This window comes from Bombina bombina, chromosome 5 (assembly GCF_027579735.1).
Source record: "Bombina bombina isolate aBomBom1 chromosome 5, aBomBom1.pri, whole genome shotgun sequence".
Taxonomy (NCBI): domain Eukaryota; kingdom Metazoa; phylum Chordata; class Amphibia; order Anura; family Bombinatoridae; genus Bombina; species Bombina bombina.
The window spans coordinates 526,440,291-526,459,646 of NC_069503.1; the positions used below are offsets into that span (position 1 = coordinate 526,440,291).

Genomic DNA, 19,356 nt, shown 5'->3' on the forward strand with positions numbered 1-19,356 from the left:
AGATTCTTAGGCTTTACTAACTATTATCGCAAATTTATTAAAGATTTTTCTGGGTTAGTAAAACCACTCGCACAACTCACAGGTTCCACAGTACCATACAATTGGACCCAGAAGCACACTGACATATTCCAACAATTAAAAAATCGATTCATTTCAGCTCCAATCTTAAAATTCCCAAATGAGACTTTACAATATGTGTTGGAGGTAGACTCATCAGACTACGCAATCGGAGCCATACTATCACAACGTACTTCTGAAAGTTCCCCACTTCACCCTGTATCCTTTTTCTCCAAGATTATGTCTCCTGCTGAAAAGAACTACACAATTGGTGACAAAGAACTATTAGCCATTAGGAGAGCATTAGAATTCTGGAGACATCTCTTGGAGGGAGCCCAGCATCCCATATTAATTTATACGGATCACAAGAATTTACAATACCTCCAAAACAATAAAACACTTTCCTCGCGACAAGTGCGATGGAGTTTATATTTTTCCAGATTTGACTTCCACATCATGTATAGACCTGCTAACAAAAACGGAAAGGCTGATGCCCTCTCAAGACAACTACCCAAGATCGAAGACTCTCCAACCCCAACCACTATTATACCAGCAGAAAAATTCATTGGGCTCACTTCAGATTTTCTAACAGAAATAAGAAATTCCTCAATGCCAGTTGAACAAGCTCATAATAAAAACATCAAGCAACAAAATGGTGTTTTCTACTATAAGGATCGGATATTCTTACCATCTGACTTACGTTTAAGGATTTTAAGTGAACATCATGACACTCCATTAGCAGGTCATCCAGGGGTAAAACGGACTTTGGAACTAATTACTAGGAATTACTGGTGGCCACACATGAAGGATACAGTTAAAGAGTACATCAAAAGTTGCGTAACATGTCAGATTTCAAAAACTGACAGATCAACACCATATGGACTACTTATGTCCCTCCCAATTTCAAATTCTCCTTGGCAACAGATCGGTATAGATTTTATTGTAGAGTTACCACCTTCGAATAACCAGACTACCATCATGGTTGTTATTGATACATTCACCAAAATGGCACATTTTTTACCATATCACAAAATTCCATCATCATCTGAAACTGCTACTCTCTTCTTGAATCACATTCTAAAATTACATGGGGTACCCTCCGTAATTATTTCTGATAGAGGCTCTCAGTTCACCTCCCGTTTCTGGAAAGACCTATGCAAAGTTCTAAAAATTCAGCACCATTATACAACATCATATCACCCTCAAGCAAATGGACAGACTGAGAGAGTAAATCAGTGGATTGATGAATACCTCCGCTGTTTCTGCTCAAGTCAACAACAAGATTGGATAAAATGTTTACCTTATGCAGAATTCGCATATAACAACTTAACAAACACCTCTACAAAGATGACACCGTTCTATGCAAACTATGGGTACCATCCCAGTTTCACTTCTTTATCATCAACACCAGCAGACTCACCTATGGTGGATGAACTAAAGAATACACTATTGGAAAATTTCCGAATCATCAAAGAAAACATTGAGAAGGCCCAAACCTCTCAGAAATTCTATTATGATCTGAGACATTGGAAACCACCAGATTATAGAATAGGTGATCACGTGTGGTTATCGACAAAGAATTTGAAGTTTCATCTGCCAAGTAAAAAGTTCACTCAGAAATTTTGTGGTCCATTCCCTATCACAAAAGTGGTAAATAGCAATGCTGTCACGCTACAGCTGCCGACGACCATGAAAATTCACCCAACTTTCCATGTATCCTTATTGAAACCCTATCTTCCTACAAGATCTACTGTTCCACTGATACCCACGACGTTGGTACCATCTGAAAATGATGTCTTTGAAATTGAACGGATCCTGGATTCCCTAATGTCCAAAGGGGTTCTCCAGTATCTAATTCGATGGAAAAACTTCACGGAGGAGGAGGATAGTTGGGAACCATCTGCCAATCTCTCTGCACCTAGATTGGTATCCCTTTTCCATCGTCGCAACCCGGATCGTCCTCGACCTCAAGCTGAGGATCAGCTTGCTTGAGGAGGGGGTCCTGTCAGAATATTACCATTATGCTGCTTTTCCTTTAAGGTGTTCTAACCAATCACAGGTTCACACCCCCTTTATATCACCTGCTCACACCTCTAAGCTTTGCTTAGTAATTTGTAAAACTCCCTGAGAGACATACTTGCTCCTGAGCTACTACCAATTTAACTTTACTTTAAAACTACCTAAGGATTTCAAAGTACTATTCAACTTTTTCTATCTGTGTGAGCAAACCTAATCTAATCCTTTCTGAGTGTTTAATTTTATTTCAGACTGATTCAGCCTTTCTGTCTCATCTCTCCCTGAACCGGATGCCTGCAGTTTTCACAGACTTCCAGCTGCACACAGCTAATCAGACTGCAGCCTGTTCCACATTTTCACAGACTGATTTACCTAACTAAGGAGCGTAATATCCAATCTCATCTGAGGTAACTTTCAAACCTTGTTCCATAATTGTTTCAGCTTTAATATTATCAGAAATCCTTCTGAGCTCCAGATAAGTGATTGTGGTGACATCACACGCCAAACACCGCGCCTCTCCCCCTCAACACAGGATCTCATCTCTGCATGTCAGCTGCAGCTTCAACTGAAGGGAGACAAGCATATCTGATCCGGTTAATTAACTAAAGTATAAGATTTCTATGTCTAAAGACTGTATGACTACTACTTGCATTTATTCCTAAACTGCAAAGTACCTTGCTAACTTACTAATTTCCTGTGCTGTTTGTATCTGACTGTTAGCTAAACTGTTCAGATTCCTACCAATATTAAAAGGCTTAATTTACACCAAATCAACCTGGTGTCACTTCACATAATGTTCACTTTCTGATTTGGTGTCACAAAACACAATTTTATTCTCTTTAAAATTAACAGTTTCTCTAGTTAATACTGTTATTGTTACACAAACAAGCCTCCGAAGAGACACCGTCCCCTGACAGTCGGTCCCACAACAACACACCCCTTACTAGAGAAAGGGTTACACCACCGATTGTGCCAAAAAGGAGAAAAGGACACGGATAAGACATCTCCAGAGAATCACAAAGTGGGGCACAAACGAGCCCCAAGGACACAAAGCTAAAACCCCAAAAAACAGGGACAAACTAACAAGAACCCAACCATCCAGTAGAAACAAAGGGAGGCAGACCAAAACCCCAGTCTGCACCGCATCAAAGGAATCAAGAATCCTGGAGTCCGAATAGAGAAGAGAATCTTCCCTAAGCAGAGTGTATCAACACCCTAGAGACACCTGAAGACAAAGGTCTCCAAAAACCGCTGAAAGGCAGCTCAGAATATCTAAATATTTTCAAAAACCTAAGCCTCACGCTCCAAGCTCATTTAGGCGAACACCTGACATCAACACCTGAAGAGCCAAAACACTGCACTCTACCGTCATCCAAAGACGACTCCCAAGAATGCAGCCAAACCTTCCCACAAGATATGAACGTGGAAGATAAACAGAGCCCCCCAAGGAAGGCTCACCAAAAACTCGCACAACCCGAGTACTAAATTAGTAGAGCAAACAGATCTCAGATCCTAAAGAACAAAAAAACAATATATAAATTTGCTTAAATCACAATATAAGAAATAATACAATATAAAAACAAAGATATAAGTCCCAGGTAATCATGATGGTAATGCTCACCAGGTGAACCTCAGGGAAAAAAGAAGAAACACATATAGTGAAGTTCTGTGGTTATGTGAAATTTACAGCTGAACCTAGAAAAGGTACTCACATTGTCTAGAGCTTCAAAATCAAGCTCTAGATATATAGGCACAGGAAGCGCCTAATAGGAGGCAAGGCAAAGTAGGATGTTCCAGCCCCAAAGGACGAATCAGAAGTGGTTAAAAAGTATAACAAATTTATTAAAAACAAGTCACAAGCCATATAATGAGACTCTCCCAATCATAGACTACTACAAACAAAAGACTGTGTGTATCACAATATCCAATGAATGCACGGTTAGTCTGGTAAGGAACAAGGCTCCGCCCCTTTTTTGACGTCACTACTCCAACGATCGTTTCACCAATCACAGCTTGGCTTTTTCAAGGATCTCAGATCCTGCTCCAAGCACCAGACCAGCCCAAACGTTAGGCATGTCTGATAGACAAGGGGAACAAGGTGATCCCAAACCCCAAGCCCCATAAGGAATGGAAAATGGAGAGGAGCTCACCCCCCCCCCCAACAGAGCACGGGTGCCAACCCAATCCGCTCTTCCAAAATTAAGGGCACTCCCACTGAGAACCCCCTAGGACTTGATACAGAAAAAGCGCAAATAAACCCCCTTAGGAAGTCCTGGCACAATACCTATGTCAACAGTGAGACTTAAATCTCCAACATTCAGAACAGGGCAAGCCACAGAGCCGCAGTATGCTGTCCCCTGCATAACAACAATAAAATTCACTTGCTCCAACCACCTGCAGAGCAGGAAAACAACCCTTCAGATAAAGGAAACCCCCCCCACCTCCGAGCACCAGCCGGTACTGAGGTAGTCCAAACACTGGGTTGTCCCGAACCAGTCTAACAGGATCATAAAATCTCCAGACCTTCCAAGAAGGATCCAAGACAAGAACCATGTCCTGAACAGTCCACAGGAATGTAAGTCTCCAGACATTAAAAAAAGAATCAGGACAAGAACCCTGGACCGTTCTAAAACAAACTATACCCCCCGGGAGCACAAGATACCCTGTCTGAAGCAGAGCAGACATCACAGTGAATGTGAACTGGGCTAACCCAGAAAATGGGTACAGGACTCACTCGTAAAATTCCAAGCCCAAAGAGAAGAGAACACCCCTAGAAGGAGACAAACTCCCTACCAAAAGGAGCAAGACAATGACAAAGTCACGCAGCCACTCTAGAGCCCCAGGCACAATGGACAACACTCCCGAAGTCAAAGACTAAGGGAATATTTATGAGAACAAAGTCACTCAAAAAGAGTTCAGAATATAGACTAGTCTCAATAATCCTCTCAGAGTATCTTTCTGTAGGCCACACCCAAGAGAAGAGACAACAAAGCATCCCAAGTCCTGGCGAAATATCCAAAGCGAAAGCTAGCAGTGAAAAGGAGACGCTAGCAGTGAAAAGAATGAGACAACACAGTCTATTGTCCCCGATATAGAAACTCCCGGAAGCAGAAAGAACCGCAAGGCCCCCAAATTCCTAACTTAAATGGCCAAAAGCCTTCAAGAAAAATAGGACAAGGTCCAGACAGCCTCTACCCAAAGGAAGAGAAATATAAAAAGGGAACAAATCCTAAAAGGACAAACCCAAGTAGCCTCAGAAGGCAAGTCCACCAGGAACTGACGGAATGAAGGACCTAAAATCCTCCAAACCTTTAACCCTCTACAGAGACCGGGACCAACTGGAATGTCACAACGGATCTCAATGGAGCCCCAGCTGACTAAAATTAAAAAGGCCAATGAGGACTGAAAACAATCCCCTATGCCCCTAAGCAAACCAAGGACCATTGTGTCCTCTTAGCTGCTAGCTGTAACTTGTAACGAAGAACAAGGAAAACAACACAGTAGTGAGAACCACTTGGTGCCCCAGCTGGACCAGCCAGGTACAAGGGGCGCCCCGTGTCTGATATAGATTTCAAAAACAGAAGGATCTGTACCCAGTCAGGACCAGCCTAAAGCAAATGGCACCCAAGACTGTCAAAGGCCACACAAGTCCCCCCCTAGAAGGGAGAGATAAACATTTTAAACAGACAAACCTAGGACAAAAACATGTCCTCACTCTTGAAAAAAGCAAAAACTCCTGTAACAGAGCAACCACAACATTGCGAGTACCCATTCCAGAAAAGAAAATTTCCAAATGAAATATAATAACAATAATGAGCTTTAAAATAAAATAAAATCCATCCTAACCGGAATAAAATAAAAAGATAGGGCAACCCGCAGGTTTTCACCCAGGAAGAACGTACACCCCCACAGGACCAGCCCAACAGGGATTCAATACTTCCAAGCTCAGAACTAGAAAAGGGTACTCAAAAGAAGACAATAAGAAGACTACTTCATCCCCTTATGTCTAATCGTGCATGCCATTCGAAGAGGAAGACTGAGAATCCACCCCGTTAAGAGTGGGATACTCCAGCATCACCAAAACATGCCTCAGTAAAACACAAAGGCATGCCAATCTATAAAAAATGGAAAAACTTACCTCCGCCGGGGCAAATGAGGAACCTGGCCCTGAAGGTTGCCCCCCTGAAGCCTCAGGGGCAGACGCTCCTCTAGAAGGCTGTACTGGACCAAGCGATCCCACGACTGACGAGCCCTGGTTAACAGAACATGGACAATATTGTAAACACACTCCTGGGAGATGTAAATGCACCAGCGTCAAGGATATGGCCATCCGGAACCATGCCGTAACCTCCGGAGGAAACAAGCCACCTTCCAGAGAAGGATAAGCATCCTTTGGGTCACCTGCATGCGTAGTAAGGGACTGTTGTAGGGAACGCACCTCTCGAGAAACAGAATCCCCAGAGGCTGTTGGCTCAGTGGACCCCTGAATCCCAGTTTCCTAGGAATGGAGCACTCTAAAATGGCATTCGGAACATAACTGATGGGCATGTATCACCCGGGCCAATTCATATTCTTTGCAAGGAGTAGAATCTGAATCAGAGACATTAGTCTCCAAAAAAAATCAGAATCCTCCATAACTGGGATACTGAAAAAATGGAACAATAAAAAAAAAATATAAATGGCACCTTACACCACCAATGGCTGGGGCAGTCACCACCTCCTATGACCCAGACACCAGCGAACCAGAAATGTATCCGTCGCCACACAGTCAGGAATGCGGAAATGGAGAGCAAAAGCGTAACAACGCCCGGTCACACGGTGTACCGTGCAGTCCATGAAAAAGCGATCCAAACCTTAAAGGCCGCTTCACTTGCCATAGACCATTATGTTCCGAAGCCATGAGCCTAAGTGACAGAATCACATAACAAACATGATTAAAGACCCCCCTGTTCAATAACCCCCTCAGGAGATATTAACCCTTGATTCCAAGATACAAAGGAGCCTTACTGAGACGCTGTGTTAAAGTTATCCCCGAAAGGTTGTAGCCCCTCTCAGATAAACAGTTTTATTACAGTATGATGAAAGTAAAATGAAACAATCTTACTGAAATCTACGCCGTGGAACAGGAATACGGCCCTTCAAGTGTGACAGATAGTAGCATCGTTTCTGACATGGACTTGAGTGAAGAAAGCAGGCAGCGAAACTCATCAACGCTGATTGTTGGTAGAGCTGTTGACATGAGTCGTGATAGTTTCGCAGAAAGACTCTCCCTGCATCTCCGGACAGGACTACTTAAAACTCCAGCACCATTCCGAAGAGTACTACCCTCCATAAGAGACTATCAAAACTTCTGACACTTCTCTGCCAACTTCCTGGGAAGAAAGGCAATGACTGGGGGATGGGGGAATTGGGAGGGGTATTTAAGCCTTTGGCTGAGGTGTCTTTGCCTCCTCCTGGTGGCCAGGTTCTGATTTCCCAAAAGTAATGAATGCAGCTGTGGACACTTTCCATTTATGAAGAAAAGGAGTGCTTGCTTTTAAGGACACAATGTCCATTTAAATGGGCCAAATGAGCACAAATATTCTGGGACTTTGCATTATATTGAATGTATAACAATTATACTAATTAGTAACTCACAACTGAACTCTCATATTCATTATCTATATTCCTATCCTAAGGTAACCAATCAGTTATTAAAATGCTTATTTACACAGTTCAAATGAAAATAATGGGATATAAAAGTGTACTTATCGTCTGGTTTATAAGTATGCACTACCTCAATAGCACCTGCCATTCTGTAAATTAATACCTTTTACGTGTGCTATAGAATTTAAAAGTCTATATTCTAGATAAGAAATTCCGTTCCTACCTGGTTCCTCTCTGCCATCTTCTGTCCCTTTTTCCAGCGAAGTATAGGCTTGAGAGCAGGTAATTCTTTCTCATCTTTTGCAATAACATGTTCACCAAGGCTGTATGAAGCCTCAAAAACAATAGGTGAGATCACATCCTTCACTCTGCGCTACAAAACAAAACACAATAACACTGTTATGCCGGTACTAAATAAGTCAAAACAAGCACATATAAAATTTGGACAAGGAAAGAAAGTTGATGAGTGACAGAAAGTTGTTTCCCTTCAGTTCAATTAATAAGAATATCAATTTAAAATATTTTGTAATTCCCCAGCAAAATGTATTCTCATTTTCTTATCACCCCTCAATTAGGTAATGTGGTAACATTTTATTCAAGAAAACATTTGCTTAAAACCATGTTAGATAATTAATGTCACTGATTAACCATGATCCATCCCTCCCAACATTTTAAAACAATGACTCAGGAAATCTGCTGTGATATGTTGTTGTAACATGACTAGCGTAGTCCTTGCTGTGTGATATGTTGTTACATGACTAGCGCAGCCTCTGCTATGTGATATGTTGTAACATGACTAGCACAGCCTCTGCTATGTGATATGTTGTTCTAAAATGACTAGCGCAGTCTCTGCTATGTGATATAGTTGTAACATGACTAGTGCAGCCTCTGCTATGTGATATGTTGTTGTAACATGACTAGCGCAGCCTCTGCTGTGTGATATGTTGTTATAACATGACTAGCGCAACCTCTGCTATGGGATATGTTGTTGTAACATGACTAGCGCAGCCTCTGCTGGGTGATATGTTGTTATAACATGACTAGCGCAGCCTCTGCTATGGGATATGTTGTTGTAACATGACTAGCGCAGCCTCTACTAGGTGATATGTTGTTGTAACATGACTAGCGCAGCCTCTGCTATGTGATATGTTGTTATAACATGACTAGCGCATCCTCTGCCATGTGATATGTTGTTATAACATAACTAGCGCAGCCTCTGCTATGTGATATGTTGTTGTAACATGAATAGTGAAGCCTCTGCTGTGACATGTTGTTTTTCTAATTCTCTTGTCTAATTCTGAGAACTAGAATACACACTCCAGACTTCTCAAGGCTAAACCTAACACATATCTGTAATTAATAAGTAGGGGATAATTAAATAATGAACTGCAAACAAGGAAGAGTTGCTGAGCTTGGCTAGCCCTATCTACTCCAGTTACAAATCCAAATTGGCTCCTTCAAATATGGGTAGAGATTGGCGATTAAAAATATTTGCAGCAAAAAAGGTGAAAATATTTACAATTGGCGGATATGTTATTCTATAGCAAGACTACAGAGCAGTATATATAGACATTAGTGACATCACATTTATTTAGGTATTGGAAAATACCTTGAGGAATGGGTTTTACCTTTAGTAAGTACAAACTATAACACACTGTGATGGGGTAGCTTTAGGATGCAGAAGTAACTAACATTTATTGATTGTTTTGTTTAACCACTAGCTTATTGCAGCATTAATAATAACAGGCAGAACAGATGTCTATATGACAAAAGGCACTAGACCACACCAACAGCTGATCTTGAAAAACATTTGCCTCAGACTAAAGAATGTTGTAAGAGTAAAAGCCAAGATGTTATGCTCCAAAGTCCTTGAGCTAAAAAAACAAACAAGCAAACATATATTTGAGAATGGATCAAAAACAATTAACAATGGCACTATTGAAGGCTATCCCCTTGTCTGCTGTTTACATAAAATAAAGGTATGATATACCTAATTATTAATATTGTATGCATCAAATTCAACTAAGAGAACAAGTGGACAAAAATAGAAAGAGAAATTGCCACAAACTAGTATGCATATGTTAGCACTGTAAACCCAGACTGCTGGGCAGGATTAACTATATTTGATTAAAACATAACTTTTATTAAGTTTACTTGTGATTAAAATAAGGTTACACACATTTAAAATCACAGGACAATAGCATTCAAAATAATGCTATAACGTGGTATAAATCAATCCTTAGTAAGTATGTAGTAGTAAGTAGTAAGTATGTGAATAGATTATAGAAATACCACTCAGTGATGGCAATTGGGAAAAATTATATTTCCCCTATTACTGACAGTCGTAATGCGGCAGTGTTGTAACTAAAAAGCAGTGCATAAGTAGTCAACGTGTTTATTTGAGAACATTTCTCACATCTTAATGACATAAAGCACATGTTTATGACTCTGATCCCTTCGATATTCTGAAGCCACAAAAACATATACTTTATATCTTCTGAAATATGCAACTACTACTAATATACAGTTCTTACATATAATTACACACATTATCACAAGGCTATCCTCCCAGTCATTTTCAGGAAAGCAGACACTGGCATACCTTCTTCCTATGTAGTTGATGTAATTTTTCAAATATAGAAAGCCTAAGGGGTAGATTTATTATAGAAAGCCTAAGGGGTAGATTTATTATGCTGCGGATGCAGCTGTTTCCGCACGAGCCTTCAGGCTCGCCGGAAACAAAAGTTAAGAAGCAGCGGTCGTAACTCCTCCACCTCCTCTGAGGTGGCGGACAGCAATTACCCTGATCGGATACGATCGGAATGATTGACACCCCCTGCTAACGGCCAATGTGCAAGGGGCAGCATTGCACAAGCATTTCACCAGAAATGCTTGTGCAATGTTAAATGCTGACAGTGTATGCTGTTGGTTTCAATCACATAATTCCATTTAAAATGCCAAAGCAAATTGCATCAGTAAGGTCACTCTCAAAGGGAAATCAGCAAAGAAACTGGATACTCAAGATGTGGTATTCAAGCTGTTATAAAGACATTTTCAGGAGAGGTTAAGGACAAAAAAAGGAATGGAAGGCCAAGAAATATTTCAAAATCTGATGAGAAGTTTCTCAAAGTTTCTTCTTTGAGAGAGTGTAAGAAGTCCAGCAAGGATCTGGCTCAGCATCTGGCAACTTCATTGGGATGCCAAGTTGAACCATCTACAGTCTGAAGAAGCTTGATCAGGAATAGTCTTTGTGGAAGGGTAGCATCAAAGAAACCACTTTTTTGGAAGGCGAACAAGATGAAAAGGCTAAGATTGGAATAAAGATCAGTGGAATGACGAATCTAAGTTTGTAATTTTTGGGTCCAATCGTCGACAATATGTGAGAAGAAAAGTTGGAGAGAGATGGTAGAATGAGTGCTTGCGGCCTTTAGTAAAACATGGTGGAGGTTTGGTGCTGCATTTCTGCCGGCAGTATTGTCCGAATAGATGGGATCATGAAAGCTGAATAGTACAGACAGGGTTTAGTTAATCATCCCATTCCTTATGGAAAGCACCTGATTGGGAGATGGTTTATTTTTTCAGCATGATAACGATCCCAAGCACACTGCTAATGCTAATGCAGTGAAATCATATTTGGAGAGAAAAAACATCTGATAAAATACTGACAGTCATGGAATGGCTTCCACAGAGTCCAGACCTGAAAATTAAAGAGACAGTATGGGATCACGTGGACAGAGAAATCAATACAGAAGAAGAGCTCTGGAAAGTGCTGAAAGAAGCCTGGTATTATAAACCAGAAGATTACTTCAGGACAGTTTCCCCAAAAGAGTTCAAGATGTGCTTAGTGCCTAGGGAGGTCACACTAAATACTGACTTTTACCTGAAAAAGCCATTTTGTTCTGAAAATTGTGTTTTTTAATATTTTGTGTACATATTCCCTGTATTTTCGGTTTGTATCTTAATAAAAATACTGAAAAATAAATATGGATGGTCATTAAAACTGTGCTAAAACAACAAATCTAATAGTGGCATTTTTCACAGTACTGTATATATAATCATTTTTTTTTTTTCATTTTTTTTTTTTTTAGCCATTGACTATGGGGGAACACGTTAATCCACGCGCAATATCTAACTTTGGCTTACTATGGACACTTCTCGGGCCCAAACAAGCTTTCCCTACCCTCAACACCACTTTAAAGCATCTCTTTGTATTGAGTTAGAGTAAAATAATACTCTTGGTCAAGGATTCAATATATTTTATTAACCACTTAACTGCCTACAGTATTTTTGTACCAAGTCCCAAAGATGATGTGGGATAAAGGGTGGCCTTTGAGTTTATAATTCTTGAAGATTAGCTCTGGAATATGTCCACTGCTCCAACTACAATATTAACACTGGGGACACATATTGATTAATTATTAATGTTGAAATGCTATATACAACAACAGTCTCTAAGATCTAATAAAACTTCTCTTTAATTTGTTCTATTCTCAGTTTCATTTGCCCTATAGATAGTGTATACATCATGGCACAATCGTGAAATATAGCTGAAAAATAAACATAGATAGTAAGATCACTAACAATACTAAATTTGAAGCCCAAATGAATTTAATTAATGGGAAAATATACTAAAGGCTAAAAAATATTTGAACTTTCTGGCTCATGCTAGATATTTATAAGGAAGGGAATGTTTTGAAGAGAATGGAAAAAAAGAAGTCTGGGACGTTACAATTTATGTGACTTGTAAACATACATCAAATAACCCAAACACACTCCTTCTCACTTTGTTTAAATGTAAGACTATTCCTTGACAAAATGCTGCCCTCTGAAAAATTCCATCTGTCTTTGCTGTTCACAACTCAAGTCCCAAGCACTTAATCATAAACTGTGCAAAAGCCCCAGAAAATAAGCGATTGGTCTATTGTCAAGCAATTTAAAATGTGGCTGTAAATTAGACCGAGACATTTTCTTTCCACTACTGCTTCTAATCACTTTTTTGGGCTCTGCTCAAATAAAGAAAGATGGAAGGCTCCTAAGTAAAAGTTTTATTGGCATGACTTGCATGGGCATTCAGCCAGCCAGAGTGAGCAATGTAACCAAAGGAGGCTTCTTGTAACTTGTGGGCACATAGAGCTGAGTAACAAAGGCATTAACCTACAAAGGGAAACCCATGTGACATGGCAAAGTGTTAAAGTCCAGTACTGGCAAACAGAGCCACCCTTTTGAAATAAACATCTGTGCAAACACCTTTTACTTAGTACACCTGTCACCTGCAGAACTGTATTTGCAACTGGCTACAATGCAAGTAAATAGGAATTAAAGTGATGGTAAATCAAAGCATTTAAATAAAACACTAGGATTTACCATCACTAGACATAAACTGGACTTTCATTGGTCACTTATTAGAAAAAAGGTGCAAAACTCACACTGTCTGTGCTGCAGCACCTTGCTAAAGTTAGAGCCTCCGGCCACCCACGGCACAGCACTCTTCTATCAATGAGATGATGTTTCCACCTCTAAACCAATAGCCATGCTTGTCACCGGGCAGTGTTCTGTATGCTAGCACAGCTATTGGTTGTGCTATTATTATTATTAGACATTGAACATGTTTAAGACCGATTGTAAAATGCCTAGAATGTCCCTTTAAGAAAATGTATTTAAAATACATGAATGCAGCCCTGTTATGTCTATAAAAAAGAAGAAAATGTTATGCGCCAGTGAAACTAGTCTACAACACCTTAAATTCTATTTAATTTTTAATAATTTAAAGGTACATAAAACCCAATTTTTTTCCTTCATGATTTAGATAGAGAATACAATTTTAAAAAAGTTTCCAATTTACTTCTATTATCAATAAAGCTTTTATCTCATGTTATTCTTTGTTGAAGAGATATCTAGATAGGTAGCGAGCACAGGTCTGGAGCACTACAAAGACAGGAAATAGTGCTGCCATCTAGTGCCCTTGCTAAGGTATAACATTTTTGCAAAACTGTTTTCATATAGTGCTGCAGCCACATGCACACTCTTGAACTAACCTTCCTACTTTTAAACAAAGGATAACAAGAAAACAAAGAAAATTTGATAATAGAAGTAAATTAGAAATTCAATAGCTCAAATAGTATGTTTTATCTCAATCACAAAAGAAAAAGAAAATGTGTTTTACGTCCCTTTAACCCCTTAAGGACCGTGAATTTTTTTACGTCCCTTCAACCCCTTAAGGACCGTGAATTTTAGGGGAAAACTTGCCCAAAGTACCAGAGATATTTTTGCATTTTTGCTATCATTCCATTTAAACAGAAACCGAGCCTTGCGTTTACTTTCAACTCGTAATCCGATATTTCTGTTGCACAAAAAGAGCTGAGAAATACCTTATATCGCTTGCGCTTTACAGTTAGCACGCCACTTATAATCTAGCCCTATATCATAAAATCCTCTCTTAAATATATTATTATGCAAATAGTTGGTTTGAGAATCTATGTTAAAGGTCAACAACGAACAATAATAGCTCAGTATTAGTAAGTTAGTAGAAATAATGCAATATATCCTGTTTTTGTGTAAGCATGCAGTATTTAATCTAGCGTGGCAAAATCACATGGGGATCTAATAGTTGCAATGACTAAAGTTAATTCTACCACATGAACCACTAAAATTGATTATAGTTGAATTACATTCATTTGACAACTCAGAATGATGACTTGTGAATGTTTTCTTCAATACTCTAATAACAATAAGGCTTTATTTAGGATACTATTAAAGGGATAGTAAACTCAAAATTATATTTTCATGATTCAGATTGGGCATGCATTTAAAACAATTTTCAAACTGACTTCTATTATCTAATTTGCTTTAATCTCAAATATTTATGTAGGCTCAGGAGCAGCCATGAGCTAGCTACTGATTGGTGGCTGCACATTTATGTCTCTTGTCATGGTATGGATTTGTTTCTGGTTATCATGGTGCCCACAAATATAAACACAAAACAATAAAAAAATACCAATGCTGTAAAAGCAAAAATATGGTAATTTGTTCAGACTTAAAGGGACGGTAAAGTCAAAATTACTCTTTTAGGATTTCAATTGAGCGTGCAGTTTTAAACGCTACAATTTACTTCTATTATGTAATTCGCTTAGTTTTCTTGGTATGCTTTGTTGAAGAGTAGGTTCAGAAGTAGAAATGCACTTCTGGGTGCTAGCTCAACATGTAGGAGCTTCCCCTGAGCCCTATCTAGGTATGCTTTTCAACAAAAGTATACAAAGAGAAAGAAGATAATTCGATAATATAAATAAATTGTTAAGATACTTAAAATTGCATAATTTATCTGAATCATGAAAGTTACATTTTAAATGTACTGTCCCTTTAATTACGGGCTACCTGTAAACTATAGTTACAAGTTAACCTGAAATTCAAAGAGATTTAATGCATAAACATGTGACTAGAGGTCATCTGTTTATTTGCAAGTAACCATATATTTGTACTTACTCAAAATTGGTGGTGCATTTGACATTTCAGAATTTTGATGGCAGCAGTATTTGCAACAGTGTATAACATTATCATAAACATTGTTGCAAACAATGCTGCCATAGAGTTCTAAAGACACACTCCTGAGCTCCTAGGAGCTTACCTAGGTTTTGTCCTCAACAAAGGATACCATGAGAACAGAGCAAGTATAATCTAGGCCAGATTTGTAAGGTAGAGTAGGCATGTGCCTACAGGCACACTCCATAGAGAGGTGCCTATCTCTGCCTATAATAAATATCGGTCAGCTGGCGAACTTTAAAGTTTTTTAAAACTGTATGCTCTATCTGAATCATGAAAGGAAACAAACAATATAGGTTTCATGTCCCTTTAAAGGGACATCATACACTAGATTTTTCTTTGCATAAATGTTTTGTAGATGATCCATTTATATAGCCTATACAGGTTTGTTTTTTTATAGTTTTGCTTATTTTTAAATAACATTGCTCTGATTTCAGACTCCTAACCAAGCCCCAAAGTTTTAGGAGAATAGCGTCAAATACCTACTCCTGCTTGCTCCTGTTTGTGTAAAGGGTCTTTTCATATTCAAAGGAAGGGGGAGTGGGGAGTGTCTTATTTCCCACTTGCAGTGGGCTTTCCAGCTACCTTTTTAGCAGAGTTAAAATGGGAGCGTCTAAGTTTTTAGATCAGTATCTGTGCATCTTATTCTTTATAGTAGTGTCTAATGCATGCAGTTAAATGAAAATTGGTGTATACTGTCCCCTTAAGGTAGGTATATTTAATAATTCATAGCTATTAAATAAACAAATAATAGATTTCTTAAAAATTGTCCAGTGGTACAGGGCCAGATTTAGGTAAGGTTGTAGGGTACCCTATATCTGCTGTTTGTCCCAAAGAACATATTTCTTGCCTTTTTCGTTTTCCTGGGGACACAAAAACTATGGCATACTATTGTTAGTTATGGGTTTTTTTTCTGGGGGCTGCAAAAGCTAGTGCAGAGAGCCATATATTGCCACCAAGCCTACTTCAGTATGCTATTATGGAAACAAGCTAATTTGCAACAAAGGATACGAAGAGAAACCGGTAAATCTTATAACAGAAGTAAATAAAGATATTTTTTTGGTACACTCTGAATCATGAACGTTTAATCTTGGCTTCCATGTCTGTGTAAGTATGCTGGATGAACTCCATTATCTCTGAGGCAGTCGAAATGCGCAATTTGCAGAGGTAAATTACAGGGCTAACTAAATTATAAACAGACATTGCAGTTTTTACTATGTTTAATTAAAAATTATCATTTGGATTCATTTTGAGTTATATGTCCTTTTATTGCATTCCTCTTGCAGAACTGTACAGTCTGCATAAAGTAGCTGTATTATTAAGCATGAATCAGTGTCATTGTGTAACTGCACCCATGTACCCAACACTAAGGAGTTTGGCAGTGCCCTTCAAAGAAATAATACAAATTATAGTAATAAATGCTAATAATACTGTACCTCAGAAACAAGGAAAGATTGGACGTTGACATTGTATTATGAACATTCATTTGATACAAACCTATTTTGCAAATTGTAACCTGCATAAGTTTTAAAGTGATGGTAAACTCTCCCCTTTTTAAAATTAGACCAGGAATGTTAGTGATATTTTAGATGGAGTATAAAATTCAAATAACCGCAGCCCACTTCAAGTCAGTTTTTCTGTGAGCTAATGGTTTGAATTGTTCTCCAATCAACGCTCTCCTCATATGGCACTTTTGTTGTAGTTATAGAGCGGATTGGACTCCACTACAATGCAATAATTGTAAAAATAAAAAATCCATCCACCCCAAAATGTTTTATATGTACTGACAGACAGCTGCCAGTACCTAAGATGGTGGAAATAGTTGTGGGGGAAGGGTTAGAGAGCCTAAGCCTAATTTGTTTTTATATTGACACTACTTAATATGGGGGTGACTAGTGGGGGGGTGGGGGAGGGTTAGAGAGCTGTTTGAGAGGGATCAGGGGGTGGGAAGTGTCAGGTGGGAGGATAATCTCTATACTAAAGCTAAAATTAACCTTACAAGCTATCTAATTAACCCCATTGACTGTCTGGAATAATAGAACTGTGGTGCACATCTAATTACTAAAAAGCAATGGCAATGCCATATATGTCAGCTATTTGATCAGATTTGGCGGTGAAATGGTTGCATAAAATATAACAAAATGGGCCTAGATCAATAACTTGGGATGTCTACTTAAAAATATATATAAATAGTTTTGCCAGGTAATTAAAAAAAACAAGGTTCTATTACAGTTTAAATGGAGTGATAGCAAAAATGCAAAAAATTCTCCAGTATTTTGGCCAAGTTTTTCTCTGAAAGTCCCTGTAGTGAAGGGGTTAAATATCACTAACATTCCGGATCTGATTTTAAGGGGAGAGTTTACCATCACTTTAAGTGTTAATTAGCTTCATTGTTACTACATAAAAAATAAATTACCAAAAAATAAAAAATCTCAATAAGTCAAACAGATGAAATATCACACGTTCTGTCATTTTTCTGTAATAAACACAACCACAAACTTACTGTGGTCAAAGTTACATAACTCTTTGGAACAGGCTTGAGTATATAATCATAAACAGGAACTAGTCTCAGCAGAAATAAAATCCCACGACTGTTGAGAAAATAAACATTGTTGCACTGAGGAGATATTTGATTTCTCACACAGTACAAGCAAAGAATGTCCCTTATCTAAAGTCAGGAGTTGTATAAGTAGGATGCAAGATAACTACTGTATGTTGAAGGATTAATTTAAATTAAGTGAAAGGGTTATAGGATGCTTTTCCTTTTGTGACAGTGTAGATGGAGACATTTTAGAAATCTGAGTAAGGACTGCTTCTTATAACTGGGACCTTGATGCAAACGCACAACCAAATAGTTATTCCTTAATAGATTTAGCATCATATATTTTAGGGCCATAACTACAGTGGCCTCAGAAGTCGTAAAGAAATAGTCTAGTCAAAATTAAACTTTCATGATTCAGATAGAGCATGTAATTTTAAGCAACTTTCTAATTTACTCCTATTATCATTTTTTCTTCGTTCTCTTGGTATCTTTATTTGAATGTAAGCTTAGGAGCCAGACCATTTTTGGTTCAGCATATGGGTAGCTACATTTAGACACCAATCAAAAAGTGCTACCCAGGTGCTGAACCAAAAATGGGCCGGCTTCTATGCTTACATTCTTGCTTTTTCAAATAAAGATTGCAAGAGAACAAAGAAAAATTGATAATAGGAGTAAACTAGAAAGTTGCTTATAATTGCATGCTCCATCTGAATCATGAAAGATCAATTTTGACTAGACTATTCCTTTAATTGAGACCAAGGGGCCTATTTATTAATGTGCGAACGGGCATGATACGATGTAGTGTATCATGTCCGCCGCACATCGATAAATCGTTTATCATTGCACATTGATATTGATCTTTGCATTCAGAGCCGGATAATTTGGCCCCCAGGTCTGTACCTGTAGAGGGCCCATCTGGCCCTGCAATCAGCATTGATATAGTTACAGGGGGGCTAGGCTCCAGTTGTGTCAAGTCTGGCCCCTCTGTGTACCCCCTGCAAAAAGGTCCTACAACTTAAGATGGCTAACAGTGTTGCTGTTCAGAATAAAACTGCATCCATATTTGTACAGGAAGGCAGAACAAGTGCATATCTTCTGGTACAGGCTACCCAGGAGGGAAGGGTGACTCAATTAAAAAGAAGCAGCGTCTCTTTCTCCTATGTGGCTGCTGACTTAGCAGCTTATTGCAAGCAACCAGAAAAGGTCTTGTTTAAATGCAGGGGGCTCAATACAACCTTTACCTTGTGGTCCACTTAGGTTTAGTTATGCCCCTGATATGGTTATAAAAAGCATTATTAAAGGTATATGAAACCCAATTTTCATTTTGTCTTTAATGATTCAGATAGTGCAGTGATTTTTAACCTTTTTTTTGCCGTGGCACACTTTTTTACATTAAAAAATCCTGTGGCACACCACCATCCCAAAATTTTTAAAAAAATCACACATTGTAGCCTAATACAGCATATATATATATATACACATACACACAAACACACACATACTGTATGCATTGTGCTGTTATGCCATGCCTCCTACAAACTACCCCTGCACTGGGAGTA

General features: G+C 38.7%; 1 protein-coding gene across 1 annotated transcript in view; it reads right to left on the reverse strand.

Moving 5' to 3' along the window:
- ITGA9 (integrin subunit alpha 9) overlaps positions 1–19,356 on the reverse strand; it is an 838,607-nt gene that overhangs the window by 374,534 nt on the left and 444,717 nt on the right. The window contains exon 16 of the mRNA XM_053714443.1: positions 7,943–8,092. Coding sequence (XP_053570418.1) covers positions 7,943–8,092 — 150 coding nt within the window. The remainder of the gene's footprint in view (positions 1–7,942; positions 8,093–19,356) is intronic.